This window comes from Egretta garzetta, unplaced genomic scaffold (assembly GCF_000687185.1).
Source record: "Egretta garzetta isolate BGI_Z169 unplaced genomic scaffold, ASM68718v1 scaffold556, whole genome shotgun sequence".
Lineage (NCBI taxonomy): Eukaryota > Metazoa > Chordata > Aves > Pelecaniformes > Ardeidae > Egretta > Egretta garzetta.
In genome coordinates this window covers 50,779-62,369 of record NW_009259980.1, presented here as the reverse complement: position 1 = coordinate 62,369, position 11,591 = coordinate 50,779, and the positions used below count along the sequence as shown (strand labels likewise).

The 11,591-nt window shown below is 40.6% G+C and overlaps 1 protein-coding gene across 1 annotated transcript; it reads right to left on the bottom strand.

Moving 5' to 3' along the window:
* Positions 1-8,795: 8,795 nt before the first annotated feature.
* On the bottom strand, positions 8,796-11,369 carry SLITRK2 (SLIT and NTRK like family member 2). Its single transcript, XM_009640449.2, has one exon. The coding sequence runs from the start codon at positions 11,367-11,369 to the stop codon at positions 8,796-8,798; it is 2,574 nt and encodes an 857-aa protein (XP_009638744.1).
* Positions 11,370-11,591: the final 222 nt, after the last annotated feature.

Below are 11,591 nucleotides of genomic sequence, written 5' to 3'. Positions count from 1 at the left end.
TTTGGATGAAGTGATAAAGCCATAAGTACTGGCTTTGAAAAACAATTATATGCAACATTCTCATCAGTAAATCTCACTAGACTAAGGCAAAAAGAACCATCCTCCACATTTAATGATGCAGAAATTAAAGCATGGGGACACAGGTATTCCTTGTGCAAGGTCACTGGCAGAACTAAAAAGAGAACACTAATTTCTCAATTCCCAGCAAATGAGCTCTTAACTAGGCCCACTGCCTTTCTATCTAGAGCAAATAAATAAATAAATACAATAGTATAAACAAAGCCCTTGGTAATTCAATTTTAGGCATTCACTATGAATTATCCATTAGGATTCTACAGCTAGGAATTATTCCCATGCATTATTTGGAGAACAAGCCATGGAAAACATAAGCCACCAACAAACAAATTTGTAAACATTGCATTATGGAAAAGAAGGCCACATTAATAAAGAAGAATTACCCACTCAGTTCTGGTAAATAGCTTATGAGTTAGATGGGATTGTAAGTATGGTCTCAAAAACACAAGCTAAAAACTACACTGCTAATTTAAGTGTGAACTGTAGCATTAAGCGTTTTCCCCACTATCATTGTCTTTTCACATGAGCCATGCTTATGTCTGAATTGCAGTAAATCTGGTATAAGTTTAAGGCTGGTATTTCTCAACTGCCCAAGAGAATTGCCTGTCCAGCTCCCTTAGCCATTAGGAAAGCAGTCTGTGTACCATTTCCCTTTAGACGTTCCACAAAAATTAGGCATTTATGTAAACTCTTTGAATTATGAGCGCTGAAGTCCTTAGCTTTTGGGTATTCTCCTTTTAACATCTTGACAGTTAAGACAATTATAATCTACCTTTTTCCCCCCCCTCTTTTTCCCCCACTATCTTGCATAAAAAGGCAAAACACCCCACACAACAGTGTTGTTGGGTTTCCTTCTGATTCACTAATAATCATAACAAGCCCCTCTGAAACCTTCAGAGAAAAAGCCCAGAAAGTTAGAAAGTCTTTTCCCAACCTCCAACCCCTTCTTTCTATTGTAAGTAACTATGCAAGCTGAATACTTTTAAGGTTTTCCACAAACTTATTAGTGTGTACATTTTTCAAGTTGGAATACATCTGAATAGAGGCAACAGCTCAGCAAACAATATCAGATTTGATGGGAGCAGTAAAGCTTTGGTAAAGCTTTTTTCACTTGAGTGGATCACCAAGTTTCTGAAACTCTTCTGAGCAGTTCAAGTCTCAGCTGCCCTGGTACTTGAGGAACTTGGCTACTTGTGAAAGAAGTTAAAGGAAAAACAAAGACTTAGCTGAACATACTCCATTTGTCCTCCATAGTAAGAATACAGTCAGGAATAATCAAGAATTAAAATTTAGGGGTGATACTATAAACTTGAGATTCCAAACAAAACCTCACCCTGCCAGGAGCAGGAGAGGTGATAGCAGTTAAGATTTTGGCCACACTTTAAGCCAAAAGGTCACATTATAGAGTACTCAAACATTACTGAAAATCTGATACTTGGTGACTCGGGTATAAACTTGGAGTATGCTGACTTCAGATTTGGAAGTTCAGTCTGGAAAACTCCCAAATGGAATTTTGAGTGATGGTAACAGGTCATAACCATCTTTCTCCTCTGCCACTCACACTTCAGTGAGTTTGGTGACTGCCTGTACTTGGTGAGATTCCTGTGCCAATCCCAGGACACTCCACTGGGGCCACTCAGGTGTAAAGCTAACAAAGGTGCTCTGCATCTGTGCCTGAATCGCTCAGATTGGACTGTACCCTGAAACCTTTAAAAACTGTGACAGCTTTGCTTCTGTATTACGTTGTGATTAGAAGAGAATTTATGTGTTCATTACATTTTCACGATTCTCTCAAAATTTTCTGTCCAGCCAAGACACTGGGTAGAAGGAAAAAAGTTTATAGCATGGGAAAAAACTGCCTCAACTCCAATTCCTCTGCCTCTCAGACAAGAGGCTCTCAGAACAAAAATCAAGATATCTTAAAATAGACTCTGTCATATTATCAGTGATCTCAAGGGGATTTTTTTTCCCAGGCTTTTGTATGGAAATAGGTCTTATCTCAGGAGGAGATAACTGCAACAGGTCTATATACATTAGCTGTGCCTTTCCCAATGCAGACAGTGTTCTTAAAATGGCTGTACTGCCTCCTACTCAGAAGATAATTGGTGCCTAACAGTTCTGGCTCTGGGGAGCAATGCACGCACAGGATGAGAGAAGAAGATACGAGGAATCTGTGTTGCTAAGATGCAAATCTATACTTGTTCTGTTGTCGTAAAGAATCCTGACGTTGTATTGCAGACACTTTGTAATGTTGGTGTAATTTCTGTTATACCGCAAATATGGATTTACATTTATCTCAATTTCTAAATGGTAGTGTCACCTTCCTTTTTAAGATCAGCCACAATGTTTTGCGTTGCTCTTGTTTTGTAACTAGACACATACATTGATCTGAACAGTTTGCTGGAAAGTTAGTTTTTATGAAGAACCTTAGAAGTTAAAAGACTATGGCATTAATTGCACAAATGGTTAATTAATTGTATTTTTAAAAACAGAGATAAAAAAGATTTTGAAATACTGCAATTGGCTCTACTCTTCCAAACTTAACCTTGATTACTCTTTCAAGCATAGTGCATTACCAGTGGTAATCATAGAATCATAGAATGTTTTGGGTTGGAAGGGACCCCTAGAGGTCATCTAGTCCAACCCCCTGCAGTGAGCAGGGACACCGCTAAATAGATCAGGTTGCTCAGAGCCCCATCCAACCTGGCCTTGAGTGTTCCCAGGGATGGGGCCTCCACTACCTCTCTGGGCAACCTGTGCCAGTGTTTTACCACTCTCATTGTAAAGAATTTCTTCCTTATATCTAGTCTAAACCTACCATGGTTTAGGTTAAAACAATTACCCCTTGTCCTGTCACAGCTGGCCCTATTAAAAAGATTTTCCCCATCTTTCCTATAGGCCCCCTTTAGGTACTGAAAGGCCGTAATCAGGTCTCCCCACAGCCTTCTTTTCTCCAGGCTGAACAACCCCAGCTCTCTCAGCCTGTCCTCATAGGAAAGGTGCTCCAGCCCTTGGATCATTTTTGTAGCCCTCCTCTGGACCCGCTCTAACAGTTCCATGTCCTTCTTGTGCTGAGGGCTCCAGAGCTGGATGCAGTACTCCAGGTGAGGCCTCACCAGAGCAGAGTAGAGGGGCAGAATCACCTCCCTCAACCTGCTGGCCATGCTTCTCCTGATGCAGCCCGGAGTAATACAGGTGCAAGCACAAATAGGGTAACAATCAGAGATGAGAACCAAATTCTGAACACTTCAGTTACTTGAACATCCTTAAACATAATAGAGGTGCACCTGGCCTCTAATTTCATCCCTCCAAATGTTTAACAGCATGTAAAAAAAGCCACTGCTGTACCCAAATGGGGACCCTCTGTGTTTACGATCTCAGGAAGAAAACTAGTTTTATGATGTCTTGCTTTTCAAACTTCACTCATACTCTTGAGTCTGTTTGGTCTTTAGAATGACTGCATCTCTGATTGCAGCTCCAACATTTTTTTCATTCAAAAAGATCTATTCATCTGTATTCATAAACATGTCAATCTACTGGTTCAAAAAATCCAACCAACCCTCCGATAACAAAAAACAACAAAAACCTTCTCATTAATCCACCTCCCTCATTAGCTAGGATTAAAAACCTTAGTCAAAATGATTGGCTTTGTGCCCAGAAAAGCTATGAGATCAATAATCCAAACAGACTTAATGATCCTCTTACAAAAGAATAACTTTTGTACTTCTCCTACAGAACACTTTGAAAAAGTGAAGGGAAAAATACAAGAAATGTCACATTATCTGCATAAGTTAATTTATCTATTGGTTTGAAGTTGTACAGTTGGGGGAGGGACTTCGGGAAACAGGTATTTTTTCTTCTCTGTTAAATGACATTTACTGTCTGCAAAAACAGTAATAGGAAAAATCACAAACTGTATCAGTGATTAGTCTATAAGAGCCTAAGAAGTTTCATCAACATTTCCAGTATCTCATTTCACTCATGAGCAGTTTAAAATTATGGCATTTGCATTCCCATACAAGATCAGTATTCTTTAAGACTTTTATTTAGGCAATTTAACTTGTTGGTATCCTCACTTTGACACTACTAATTACAGCTTCTAATTTTAAAAAGTTTAATTTTTACTTTACAAACTCAAGTGTTGATGGGAAGAAAAAGAAAACTAAACCAAGCCCTACTGCATAGTTCTGTATCAGCACAAGAAGGTGTTATAAAAAGCCAGCGCCTTTGACTAAAGCAGGCTATAAACTCCATGAGGAACATTTCTTTCACAGACAGAATGGAAATGTCTTGGGGTAGAGACTGGCAGATACTCAGAAGAGCATGTATGTTGAATGCGGGTGTGCTAGAAAGTGATCAGGCTGGGCTGACTTGCAGCTATGTGGGAATTAGCTGTGTAATCAGTGCTCGTCATGTATCCTCTCTATAGTTACTGGAAATAAGCAGGCATATCTGTAGTTCAATTCACGCCATACATTTTGGGAGGGAATAAATCACCTCTGAAAGGCCTGTTTTTTGCTATTTACTCTAGAGACACTACACAACCAGTTTGAGTCTTAAGTTTTAGTAGCCAATTTTGTCAAGATTAACCCATGCTGAAGAAAACTTGCTGAAATTACAGCAAAATGTGATGTGATGCCAGTGGGTTCAGATCGCTCCTCCGTTTGTTCTTATTCAGAAATGCTGCTTGTGTAGCCAGGGTTGGCACACAGGAAAGCCTGTGTGGAAGATGAAATGCTGTTTGATCTCATGCTTCTCTCCTTTGCCTGAGTGGAAGAGGAAACAGCTATGCAGACCTTCCTCCAGCGTGGCCCCCAGAAATACCACCGGGATCAGGTGTTTCATTTCACATGGGACTACTCAGCAATGTCACAGGAGGAGGTAAGGGCTGAGCTCTCAGTGGAGCACAAACATCAATCCCCTTCAAAGCTGAAATACATCCTCCAGAGCTAGCTAGGAAAGAAAAGGAGAGCCCAGGGAGACAGATATAAGGGGAAAGGTTGGGGCATTACAAGGACTTGGGAAGCAGAGTAATGGAAGTGAGGTAGGAACTGAGCAAATGCTGGAACCCAAAAGGATGAAATCTGATTGAAAAGAGAGACTGCAGAAAGGAGAACTACCAATGGCCACTTGGAGCAGCTCTGCAGCAGACCTGAGAACCCAGACAGAAAGTGCAGACCCTTTTGCAAAAAGGAGCTTTTGATTTGTGGGGAGAAAAAGGGAAGGCAATTAACCTGTCATCTTCTGGGTTGTTCTGTTGCTAGCAAAGCCACAGCATTGTCCCAGGAGATAGATTTCTGCCTAGGAACTGTAAGGCAATCTGGGCACAGTAGTATATGGTTAGCATCTCTCTCCATTTTACCAGTAAAGTTACTTACTGAAATCCAGTTTCTAAGATAATTTATAAACTTTACTTCATGCTTACACAGAAAGATCTCTTCAAAAATGTATTAATGCAGTGGAAGTGTACTGCCCTTCATTTTCACTGGAGAAAACTGCATAGTTTTAACCGTGCTTCAGTCTGCACTGTTACTGTTTCCGTAGAGGTCATTATGTCTACTTTCACAAAAGAAAACTTATGAAGAAAGAAAACTATTTGCATCGCATTTCCTGAGGAAAAAAAATACTTTGCTAACCTGGTTACATAATTTTCACCATTCAACTTTTCAAACTATGAAGGAAAATTTTTTCAGACTCATTATCAAGCCACTGCTCAGGCAAGCAGCTCTCCCCTAACAAGCAGCAGCTTCCAGGGCTGCACAGCTAAAGAAATGTAGAGACCTTGTACACAGCAGCTGCCGACACACTTTCCCTGTTAAACAAATCTCTTTAAGCGTAACTGAAAAAAAAAATCTCCTTCTCTCTCACCTAGGCACACTATGAAAAGAATTGCTTAATATATGTCAGCTGAAGGGCATAAAAACAAACCTAAAAGATCTACAGCAATAATGATTTTTAAGTTGGTACTGATGATGCAAAATAAAATCTAGTCACTAAATAAATTCCACTAGGAAAGCTAAGGAAATGTAAAGCAACAGCAACCTCTGTAAAATATGGCTGTGCTACAAAAGCAAACATGTTAAGACAGTTTGAGTCTGAGACAGTAAAAATAAACAAGATAAAGTTACTAAAAGAATCAATTCCCTATCTCTGTTTTTTGCAAACACTAGAAAATTGAAAACATTTCTGTAGGAAAAATTAGCATTTTTCTGAGCAAAAAACCTGTAATTGGTTCTGGTTCACTAGAGAATAATAAATAATAACATCCTAGCCACTGGAGTGCCATATATAACATGGTACTTGTTTTGCAGGCAATACTAAAATCATACCTGGAAAGAGTTAATGACTTTACTAAGTAATGCTTACACTTTTTTTTTAGGTTTTCAGCAATAAACGCTTTTAATTACCCAGGGAAAGGAGCCATAATAAGACAATCAGTACTGAAATCTTTCAAACAAGTACCTCACTCAAAGATGGATGCTATTCCGGTCAAATGTTCCAAGTTCAACTAATGTGATACCATTTCGCCTCCTTCTTGAAGTGAGACCATTTTGAAGACTGATTCTTCAGTAGTTCATTGTAGCACTTCAGTGTTAAACCTGATCTAATGAACAGCCATAGATGCTATGGACTCTAAACATAAAGAATTGACATGTTAGCATATTAATGTACTCAGATGTCACATAAATCATTAGAAGACAGTTTACTGAATGACTCAGATATCTGGCAATATACATGCAAAACCTCTTTAGCTCTTAAATATAAAGCAACTTCCTTTTGGCAAAGTCCTGATTAGAACAACATTGATTGTAGTTATTTATAGTTCAAATGCTATTGCTGAAAATTTCTCAAAGTTGTAGATACGGTATTATTAACTACAGTAAAGCTCTAAAAATCAGTCAGCAGAGGCCACTTCAATCTCCACATGATAATAAAGGATTATTATGTGCAGTAACCTATTTATGAAAAGGAAACAGTGTGCTTCTTTCAGACTCCATCAATTGCTTTAATAAGGAATTGAAAAGCCTGGCCTACTTCATATGCAGATCACCATCCCAGTTGCATAAGGATTTACAATAGACAAAACAAAACTGTTTTTGTTGTAAATAAGGGCTGTTTGTTTAAATTGCACAATAATGTTTGCATCTAAAAATTATTTAGAAGCTAACAAGGCTTAATAAAGTTTGACTGTATACATGTTAATAAAAATGGTTTCAATATTCTGCAAGAAGGAAATGTAAATTGAAGGTGATAACATAAAGCTCGAAGTAAAACAGGCCTGAGCTAACAGGAAAGGAGAAGACATTGCGTTTGTTCACTGATGGGCTTAAGAAATCCAATGTTGAGAATGGAATTCAGTTAACTTAAAACATTTTATAAAATTTAAGATAATGAACTTAAAGGTAGTTTTCTCTAGTAGATTAGAATTATTGTGATATTACTTCTGCTTTAGAGACTGAAAACTTGACATAGTTCAAGCTACTGAAAGTTAGTGTGGTGCGTGTACTGATCTCTGCTACCTTGATTTGGAGGGCTCCAGAGACCAAGGTTCAAATTTTACCTTTGGCATTGGTTCATTTGCCAGTATGTTAATAAATTTAATTAGGTGTGGGATGACCCCTGCTGGTGTCCCTGCTATAAAAAAAAAAAAAGTATCTGGCAAGAAAAAGACATGTTAATTTTAGTCCAAAAAAAGTTACAAATATATACTCTGTCATAAAATGTATAAAAATACCCAATTTAATGCATAAAATGCGTAATGTTCGCTTAAGTATGAAAATAATCTTAAACCACCGAACATTACTGTGTTAGAGCTGCAATGCAATGTATTAAGAAGGACATTAATTGTTCAGTTCACTATGATACTGTGTTAAACATCTTTTATTAATGAGCTGTTACTCCCAGCTGAGGCATTTGATAACCTCTAGTCCATTACTAAATCCTCTCAGTTGATTTCAGTGAACCACTCTAAACAAACCCAGAGGGAAAAAATAGCCCAATAATGTACATATGAGTCTGTAAGGTCCTAGAACTAGATTAATTTAAAGAAGGGCAGCTTTCCTATAAATCAAACCTTCTGATTTAATGCAGCTGACATATAGATCTATTTTACAATTTTTTTTTAATTTCAAAAATACAACACATTAAAATAGGTTCAATTTATCAAAGCTAAGAGCAACAATTAAGTAATAATGTACTTAAAGTGCAAAGGCACTTTAACACAAAAAAGTGACGCCCAGTGGCTATACTTGGTAATTGAAACAGCAGTACTGTATATTATTATTTACAAAAGAAAGTCATAGTCCAGGAGAAAAGATCTTTGGAGATCTTCTACATAATACATTAAGTTCCCACTTTGAAATGAAAAAACAAGAGAAAAAAACAAACAAACAACAGAAAACCCAAAGACCACCTTCCTTGTTTCCTTCCAAATCAAAAAGAATTATGCAAGATCTATTACAGAAACATACATTTGCAGTGACAGTTCCTACAGAAGGGTCAAAAGGAGAGAGATATAGAAATAACTTATAGGGAACGTTGCAAAAGCAACACCATATCCCTGCTATGCTGCAAGGGTTCCATTTCTCTCTCACTCCCTCTCCAATTTAAAAAGTGGAAAAGTTGGGAATGCGACTGATGACATCAGCACTGAGTTCAGACTCAATCAAATGTGATGCTGAGTTCATTTAAAAAGTTTCCTTTGTCTCCCACCTCCCCCCTCACAGCTGACTGATTGCAGTTTGTTTTTCCAGAACTTCGAGGTAGTCTGGTTCTGTTTGTAGCTTTCCTTGGAGTAAAGGATGCTCGGGTTTAGACTGTTCTGCAAAATATTTCCTGGGAGTTCCATATAAAACAGTTTTATTTATCCTGTCCTGGTTTTGGCGTCTTGATTCATATGAAGGGGCAAACTGCCTTTTGGGTAAGGTGCAAAAGTTATAATGAACTAATCCTCCAGTGGGGAGTTCCTTGACCCTTTCTGCAATATTTTGATACAGAAGCTCTGGTTCCCTTGGCGAGGATTGCTTTTCCAGTAATTCGGCTGCACTGATTGTAAATGCAAGATTGGTAGGCTCTTCCTTTTTGTGGTCAAGATTGCTATAGCTAAACTCATGGAGATTCCTGTAATAGGCAACTGGATCCCCTTCCTTTTGCATGTAGATTGGGTTTTGGCACATCTGTCCAACAGGAGGGGGAATGTAGTTATAAACATGTCCTTCAGTTTTATCGTGGGTCTCAGTGTTGTAAGACCCATACTGGAGCTGAAATGAACTTATATCTAAGTTGTTTGTGCTGCTGGGCATGCTTTGCACCCCCTTCCGGCGCTTAAGGACAAAGACAAACAGGCCTGCCCCAAAACAGACTGACAAAATAAACACAACCAGCAAGCCTAAAATTAAGACAGACAGTGGAACTTCAGTGTGTATTTCTGGGTAGGAGCTGGGTGAGACACCAAGGAGATGGGGTGTATCTGTGTTCTTATTCATGGAGAGGAGAGAAGAATCTGACAAGTTGGGGTTCTCTGGACAGATGGCTTCTTTGCTTAGAAATTTCAGATGCTCTCCAGAGTGCTTGGTGGGAGACTCACATATGACTTCATTGATCACTACGGGGGGATTTGACTGTTGGTTGTTCTGGTCAGTCACTTGCTCTATCCAGTTCCTCAGCCCCAGAATGTCACATGTGCAGTCCCAAGGGTTCTCCTGGAGGTCTATCTGAATTAGAGCTGAGAGCTGGTCCAAGACTCCTCTCACAGGCAGGTATGAGAAATGGTTGTTTCTAAGGTTGAGTCTGGTGAGGGAAGTGCCGCCGAAGACATTGTCAGGCAAGGATCTGAGCAGGTTGTTATTGAGAAATAACAGATGAAGATTACTCAGAGCATCAAAGGTGCGTGGTAGGATCTCCTTAATGACATTGTACTCTAGGTAGAGATATTGCAGGCTGTGCAGCCCATCAAACATAGATGGGTACAGAATCTCCAGGTAGTTGCCATTAAGATAAAGTCTACGTAAACTTGTGAGGTTTGTAAAGGCACCTTCTTGTATCACTGCAATTCTGTTATTTCCTAGATGTAACAAATCCAGAGAGCTGTATTCTATGAGATCCGTTCTAAAAATGACTTGCAGATAGTTACTGGTAAGGTAAAGTTTCTTTGGACTGGTTGGCCTAGGGTGGAGATCGGAGATGTTACTTATCTTTTTCTCTTGGCAGTTCACATTTAAGCCATTGTCTGAGCTCTGCGAAGTACAGATGCAGCCAGCTGGGCAGGTGATGGGCACAGGAGACTTTGTCTGGTAAACCATGATAGGTCCAAATATTTGTCTGTCTTTCGACACAGTGACACGGGGTGTGGGGCGGTTCCTGGTTTTGGGTGGCCGGCTGGCTTTTGGAGCTCTGGTGGAATTGATGGCAGAGTTTGCTGTGGGCGATAGCCTTGAGATGTGTGGGTCTGAGAGGACAGGGTGTTTTTCCCTCTGATTTGAATCACTGGAGCTTTTCCTAGGGCAGAGATCTTGCCTGGTGAGCTGGGTCACATCTTTCCCATGAAGCCTGAAGGGGGTTTCGCAGACTATCTCGCCCACGAACACAGTGATGGTGTCTAGCCAGGCCTTGAGTGGCAGCAAGTCGCAGGTGCAGTTCCAAGGATTTTCCTCCAGCTGGATTTCCATGATGCCTCCAATGTGCTCCAGCACACCAGCAAATGGCATCATCTTCAGCCGGTTCCCCCGCAGGTCCAGGTGAGTGAGGAGCACAAAGCGGAAGACATTGCTGGGCAGGGACAGCAGGAGATTGTCATTGAGAATCAGCACCTTGAGCTTGTTTAGCTTGCTGAAGGCCCCCGCCTCAATGGCACTAATGTAATTATAATCGGCCTGCAGGTACTCCAGACTCTCCAAGCCCAGGAATGTGTCCTCCTTCAGCACTTCCAGCTTGTTGTTATTCAGGTGCAGCCTCTTGAGGGTGCGGAGGCCACTGAAGGCCCCTGTGCGGATCTCCTGCATGTCGTTGTTGCCCAAATGGAGGGTCACAGCATTAGAGTAGTTGACGAACTCATTGGGGAGCAGGCGGGTCAGCGCGTTCCCGTTGAGAAACAGCTGGTAGATCTTGGACGGTGGCGGCAGGAGGAGGCTGACGGTTGTAAATCCTTTGTTTTCACAATTAATGTTCAGCACGTTCTCCTTCTCCTCGCAAGGGCAGCGGCTCTTGCTGCAAATGTCTTTGGCAGGTTTGCGACTCTCTGTCCGCGAGATCCCAGCCACTGTTAACAAACTGAGCAACCAAACACCCTTCAGCATCTTTATGCGCCGTCGATCCCTGCTTCAGTACCTACAGTCAAACCTTTTAAGACCGGTAAGGAGAGAAAGAAGAAATCCCCAGTGAAAACGGCCAGGAGCAGAGGCTGCAAAGGGAGGGCAAAGCAGGCTGCAAGGTTGGGGGGGAAGGGGGCGGCAAGGCAGCGACTTGCAAAACTCCTCTGAAATCCCCCCTCCTCCACCCTTCCTTTTCCTCTCGAAGGC

Coding starts and splice junctions, on each gene's coding strand:
- SLITRK2 (XM_009640449.2), bottom strand. CDS start 11,369: ATGCTGAAGGGTGTTTGGTTGCTCAGTTTGTTAACAGTGGCTGGGATC.